The 6,825-nt window shown below is 52.1% G+C and overlaps 1 protein-coding gene across 3 annotated transcripts in view; it reads left to right on the top strand.

Annotated features, from left to right (window-relative positions):
- wwox (WW domain containing oxidoreductase) overlaps positions 1–6,825 on the top strand; it is a 171,904-nt gene that overhangs the window by 121,307 nt on the left and 43,772 nt on the right. Inside the window, exon 9 of one of the 3 annotated variants that reach the window (XM_042110096.1) lies at positions 3,548–3,663. The exons of the other annotated variants lie outside the window; for them this stretch is intronic. Within the exon in view, the coding sequence (XP_041966030.1) occupies positions 3,548–3,613 (66 nt within the window). The 3' untranslated portion in view covers positions 3,614–3,663. Of the gene's footprint in view, positions 1–3,547; positions 3,664–6,825 lie in introns of those variants that run through there. 3 annotated transcript variants of the gene reach the window in all.

Raw genomic sequence — 6,825 nt, 5'->3', positions numbered from 1 at the left:
GGGCCTATTTGACGTAGTAATGGGGTTTTCCTAAAGTCTTCTTTGATTAATCTCATTAGACCAGCAATCTACAGTATCTGTAATAGAAATACGTACTGTTTCAGTGAAACCATCTACGTGCTGTGTGTATACCATGCTCACAGCAATGGAACATACACATACAAGCAATTTCACTTCACAACATGGGATTATTGTGTGTGTGTGTATGTGTGTGTCTGTGTCTGTGTGTCTGTGTGTGTGTGTGTGTGTGTGTGTGTATGTGTGTGTGTGTGTGTGTGTGTGTGTGTGTGTGTGTGTGTCTGTCTGTGTATGTGTGTACATGGTTAAGCAGTATTGATGCCATCCCTCTCATCAGTCCGGCCCATTGTGGGCTCGCTGAAGCGGAGGAGTGTTGCTTGCGTGACAGACGTGGGAGGAGGCGTAATGTAGCAGGTACTCCAGCCACGCCAGTCGCCCCTTTAATTGTGGCGCACAGACGGCCCCATACATCAGCCCGCAGCAAACACGGCACCGCTACCACCCGCCGCCCGCTGCCCGTGCCACCCAGCTCATTTGCATGGCACGCACGGCCTCACTTTTATAAGAGAGCGTCTATTAAGAAGACTGCTCTATAAAAAGCTTGTTAAAATAGGAAGGAGGATGCGGAGAGAAGCTTTAAAAAACCGCATGCCATGCCTGCTGCCAGTCCCTCCCCAAAACAACACACCCCAACACACCCAGCCAACCCCCACATCCTCCACCCACTACTCTCACAGCCAATCACAGAGCACAGCGGGGCTGTTAAAACAAGGCGGAGAGATAAACAACAGAAGAATGGAGAGACAAAGACAGAAAACATTAAGAGGGACAGGAGTGAGGAGAGAGGGATCACGAACAGGAGGATGTGTGAGAATATGAAATGCAGGAGGAATGAGAGAACCTATGGTGAGATGAGAGAGAGAGAGAGAGAGAGAGAGAGAGAGAGAGATATGTGTGTTCTCTCCCCCCGCTGTAAGTCACTAGATAAGGAGCTGGAGTTGAACTAGAGTTGGGTTTAGTGGAGGCTCAGGGCACTGGTTGTAACTTGTGGCTCTGACTCTCTAGATGTAGAGGGTTCGGGAGTCCATTAGAGTTAGGGTACGGGGCCCATGGTGGTGGTGGAGGGGAGGTGTGCTGTGGGGGGGGTGTGGAGGCGTAACCCAAAGATCCCCTCAGCACAGATAGCTTGATCAGCTCCGCTGCTGTACTGGGTGGATGTAATGCATTTTTAGTGGCTCTGACTTCTCCTCCCCCCTGAGCCTCATATTAGGCGTAAGATTGGATTTCCGGTGCTATCTACTTTTCCAATTATGAGCAGGAATCAGGACGGCGGCGGCAGCGGAGGCAGTAGAGGTTGAGCGGTGGCAGCCGTCTGATGAACCTCTGGGCCCGTGAGCGAGGGGGTGTGGAGCTCACCACAGAGGGAGGAGGACCATGGCAGGAGAGCCAGACCTCCTCCCCTCTTCTCCTCCTCCTCCCTCTCAGAGATACCTGCAACCACCTCTCCACCTCCTCCCTGCAGTCTGTCCTCATCTCTCTCTCTCTCTCTCTCTCTCTCTGTCTCTCTCTCTCTTTATCCTCTCTCTGTGACCTTTCCCTTCATTATTCCGTCCCTCTCATCATCCTGCGCTCCTCTTTTAGCCTCCTTTCAGTTTTTCTCCTCTATCGGCGCTAAGCCCTCTCTCTCATCGCCCTCATCGCTCTCCACCCCACTAAAGTCATCCTCTCCTTTTCTCCTCCTTCTCCTCTTTCTCCTACCTCTCCCCTCCTCCTTGAACCTCTCCTTTTCTTTCTCTCTCCTCTCTCTCTCTCCCTCCCTAAAGCTCTGGTTCACTTTCTTCCTCCTTCTCTCCCCCTCTCCCTCCCTCTCTCTCTCTCTCTCTCTCTCTCTCTCTCTCTCTCTCTCTCTCTCTCTCTCTCTCTCTCTCTTGCTCAGACATGACAGGGTGTGAGGATAAGGGAAGAGTAATTATGGTTCAGCGCTGCTGCCAGGTGTGATAAATGAGTAATCAGGCAGCTGGGGCTAGTGCAGGAGAGAGGGAAGAGGAGGAGGAGGAGGAGGAGGAGAGGAAGAGCAACGGGAAGAGGAGGAGAAAGAGGAGGAAGTGGAGGAGGGGAAGTGGCTTCGGAGTGCTCGTTATCAGTGACAGGGTGGAGCTTGAGTTCAGGAGTAAAGGGAGGGGAGGAGAGAGGTTCGGATATCACCACACACACACACACACACACACACACACACACACACACACATCCACCTTTATCTAACACACAGAGTGGCTCTGTGACCCCTGACAAAGCTCCCTAACTGACCCCTGGTGCTGGAGCAGCCCTCCTGAAGCTGCACGCCCTCCAGGGTGGTCCCTCTTTCTCTCCATCTCCCACTTTCTCTCCATCTCCCTCTCTTCTTTTCTTCTCTTCTCTTCTCTTCTCTTCTCTTCTCTTCTCTTCTCTTCTCTCCTCTCCTCTCCTCTCCTCTCCTCTCCTTTCTTCTCTTCTCCTCTCCTTTCTTCTCCTCTCTTCTTTTCTCTTCTCTTCTCCTCTTCCCCCCCTCCAGTTCCTGTGTGCAGCAGTGGGGCTGCTGGCCTCATTCGCTGCTCATTAGATTTGTGTTGTGTAATTGGGAGGGTGGGGGTGTTGACGAGGGTGTCATTGCTTTAATCACAAGAACAAGTGTCCTGTCTCACGCTCTTTTTCCTGTTGTTGTTGTTGTTGTTGTTGATGTTGTTATTATTTGTGTGTGTGTAATGTGTGTTTTTGTCAGGCTTCTCTACTGTGTGTGTGTGTGTGTGTGTGTGTGTGTGTGTGTGTGTGTGTGTGTGTGTGCGTGCGCGCGTGTGTCCTGTGTGTGTGTGTGTGTGTGTGTGTGTGTGTGTGTGTGTGTGTGTGTGTGTGTGCGTGCGTGCGTGCGTGTGTGCGTGCATGTGTGCGTGCGTGCATGCGTGTGTGTGTGTGTTATCGGCTGTGTTCAGCAGGGCTGGCAGCAGTGTAGGGTGAGGTGTGAGTGGTGAGAGACTGGGCGGTAATGATGAGGGGGTGGGAGGGTGAGTGGAGAGCGGCCTAATGCTATCTCATTTCACTGGAGTTAATGGCAGGGAAATAAAGGGGGAAGAGAGGGTCCTCCTTATCTCCGCGGCGAGGAGGGAAAAAGCGAGGGAGCGGGCGGGGAGGTGTGCGCCACTAAACGCTCCGTTTCACATTCCGCTAACACTTCCTGTCATCCCGCTCTCATGCGGCTCCTCTCGCGTCCTGCCGACGACGCCAACCAACGCTCATGCGCTTAAAACGCAATTGAATGGAAAGCATCGGAATTGGAATCGGACGTATTCTGTGGGCTTGATGAAAGTGCTTATGTTCCGGAGTGTTCCAGTTGCTTCTAATGAGGAATAGATGGTAGATAGCCACTTGAATCTGCATTGAGCAGATGACTTAAATCTGTGACTGTGTTTAGAAAGCACACATTTGACCCTGGCCTGTTTTTTTTTAATGTACACTCACACTGATACTCACACTGGTATTTTTTCGTGGGTTGCAGAGAAATGGGGAGTGGGAAAGAGTGGGACATGGTGATGGAGGGAGAGAGAGAGAGGGGGAGCAGTAAGAGAGATGGATGAGACCACACTCGCCAAGGGATTCCTCACAAGGACAAACAGTGTGTAACTCTGTCCCTTTGTGTCTGGAGGAGGCTGGGCCTCTGCCCACAGTCACCTGCCCCCCCCCACAGTGATGCGCTACAGGGGAGCCCTCCTCCCCTCTCCTCCTCCTCCCCTCACCTCCCCTCTCCTCCTCCTCCTCCACTCACCTCCCCTCTCCTCCTCCACTCACCTCCCCTCTCTTCCTCCTCCCCTCACCTCCCCTCTCCTCCTCCTCCCCTCACCTCCCCTCTCCTCCTCCACTCACCTCCCCTCTCTTCTCCACTCACCTCCCCTCTCCTCCTCCTCCCCTCACCTCCCCTCTCCTCCTCCACTCACCTCCCCTCTCTTCTCCACTCACTTCCCCTCTCCTCCTCCTCCCCTCACCTCCCCTCTCCTCCTCCACTCACCTCCCCTCTCTTCTCCTCCACTCACCTCCCCTCTCCTCCTCCTCCCCTCACCTCCCCTCTCCTCCTCTACTCACCTCCACTCTCTTCTCCTCCTCACCTCCTCTGTCCTCTTTCCTCCCTGTGCCATTCTCATCACTCTGCTCTGCTGCTGATATCTCCATGTTTTTTTTATCTCGTGCTGTTTTGTCACTGCTGCCTAAAGACTAACTGAATTCATAGTTGTGAAATAAAATACAATAATAGGAACTAAAATAAAATAGGAACTTCTACCAGCCTGGATCAAGGCAAAATGTTTTGTGTTTAATGTGTATAATCTGATGTATCTAAATGTATTGTTCTCTGTCTTTTTTCCATGTTTCTGGACCTGCCCACCTCTATGTACAGGTAAGACCATTTCTGTTAAATGTATTTTATCTTCAAGTCAGCTCAACACAAACTGTGTTGTCCCTATCTGGACATAGAGGTGTGTTATTTTTCAAGTTGTGTTATTTTTCAACACATTTGTTTAAAGAGTGCAGAACTGTTGAACACAATGAAATACCTGGCCCCAATTATCATGAACATGATCTTACACACACACACACACACACACACACACACACACACACACACACACACACACACACACACACACATTGACATTTTCTATAACTAGATCACTGTTTGGTCATGGTTTGATCTTCTGTGTGGAAGCCCGTTGAGCCATCCTCTGGGCAGAGAGTCTAAAGACAGTCCAAAATCTAAATCTGGGGATGGGAGAGTACTGTAGATATTTTCTCTCCACTGCCCAATTACGACAGAGCCTCTGATTGAGGCAGAGAGCATGGAGGAGGAGGAGGAGGAGGAGAAGAAGGCTTTGAGGAGAGGGATCTGGCTCATCACTGTCAAGACTGTTTAATGTGGCGATGGATGATATGCCATGCTTCTTGCCAAATCGTCCCGGCAAATGCTCTGCTGATCTCTAAATGTATCCTCGGGCGGAAGACGTATACGGACCCAATTTGGCCATGTCTTTTCATTAGTGATGTCTGAGCTGTGACGTTCTCAAGCAGAAGGCAGAAACCGGGAGCTAGAGGACCGGTTAACCATCCGCAGCTCTGCGGCCGGTTGGTGTTGTCTGGTGCTAAGCGCCTGCTGAGTGGCAACTGCTTGGCCGGATTGAGTCCATCTGAGCAGGCGAGCAGGAGGGAGAGGGCCGTCATGAGTCATACGATGGGGGAGAGGAGCTAGCGCTTTGGATTAGCCTCCTCGATCCTCACAGTGCCACGACACTGAAGTAGCCCAGAGAGCTGGACACAGAGGTGATGGAGGGGAAGGGGGTGGGGGGTGGGGGAGAGAAAGGGTGGGGAGGGCAAGGGGGGGTCTCTGACCCTGATTGGCTGTGGCACAGGGGCAGGAGGCTTCACCCAGGTTGCTGGGGGCGTCACATCCTGCACACACTCTCTCACACTCTCAGAGCGTCATGAGAGCTGAAGGAGCCTGAGAGGGCCTGCCAGCACAGGGGCATCTTCCACCTCCACACTAATCTACACACACACACACACACACACACACACACACACACACACACACACACACACACACACACATACTTCCCAACACACAGCCTCTGCTCCCCTTTGATGATGTAGTATGTTTTATGATCATTTTCCAGCCTTGTTTTGGAGTGTGACAAATAAGTACTGTGTGAACTAGATGAGGTCCAAGTGAAGTCACCGTCATTAATTCATCATATTTCTTATGAACTATGGTCAAACTTTAGCCTTCTTGCTGAGATCCTTTATACTGGCTTTCCTTCCCCAAATGGTGTGTACCTGCCCCACCTGGCCAGATGGAGTGTGTTCAGGCCCTCCCTGACGGTCACTCTCTCCTCCTGAATCAGAAGCATAGGGGCTGACTGGCAGCCTCCCTGCCATGTGTGTCTTTGTCGCTCCTGACTCTACTCCTCAGTGTGTGCCAGCAGGCTGAGTGTGCCAGCGTACTCAGTGTGGCACTGCCCTCTCCTCTCCTCTCCTCTCTTCTCTTCCCCTCTTCTCTTCCCCTCTCCTCTCTCTGTCTGTCTGTCTGTCTGTTCGTCTGTTCTGCGCAGTCTGTAGCGTTGGCTCCTGCCCAGCGGCTCAGTGGAGAGTGTGATCTTGGGGAGTGTGGAGGGGTGGTGGGTGACACACACGTGCCATGGTAGCGCGAGGATGCCAGGCCTGTGATCACAAGGAGGGGACATGAGAGTGGGTCAGGGCTTTTACAGGGCACACACACACACACACACACACACACACACACACACACACACACACACACACACACACACACACACACACACACACACACACATGCACAGTGGAGATTCCATGTGCTTTAAAGGTGGAGATTTGACAGAAAAAAGTTGATCGATAGAAAATGAGGAGGAAAAGAAAGTCAAAGGAAAAAAGAAGAGAGAGAGGGAGAAAAAGAAAGGAGTAATCTCTCCATCTCTCCACTAGCCCCGTGGGTGCTGCTCTCTCCTCTCCTCCTGGCCCGGTGGAGACAGCCCTGAGGTGGCACCTCTGTCTTGGCCCTGGTCTTTGAGGCGTCCGTCTGCGTGCCTGAGTGGCTTTATGGCCCCCAGAGGGCGGCCATCCCGCGCCTGACTGCCTGCCTTGGCCTTGTTCATGTTCCAAAGTCATGTTGAGCACCGCGTCACACACCGTGACAGCTATTTAACCTCTGGGTCTAGTGAACACGGATGTGTGTGTGTGTGTGTGTGTGTGTGTGGTGTGTGTGTGTGTGTGTGT

Source organism: Alosa sapidissima, chromosome 11, assembly GCF_018492685.1.
Source record: "Alosa sapidissima isolate fAloSap1 chromosome 11, fAloSap1.pri, whole genome shotgun sequence".
Taxonomy (NCBI): Eukaryota; Metazoa; Chordata; class Actinopteri; order Clupeiformes; family Clupeidae; genus Alosa; species Alosa sapidissima.
This window is presented reverse-complemented; position numbering and strand designations above follow the sequence as displayed.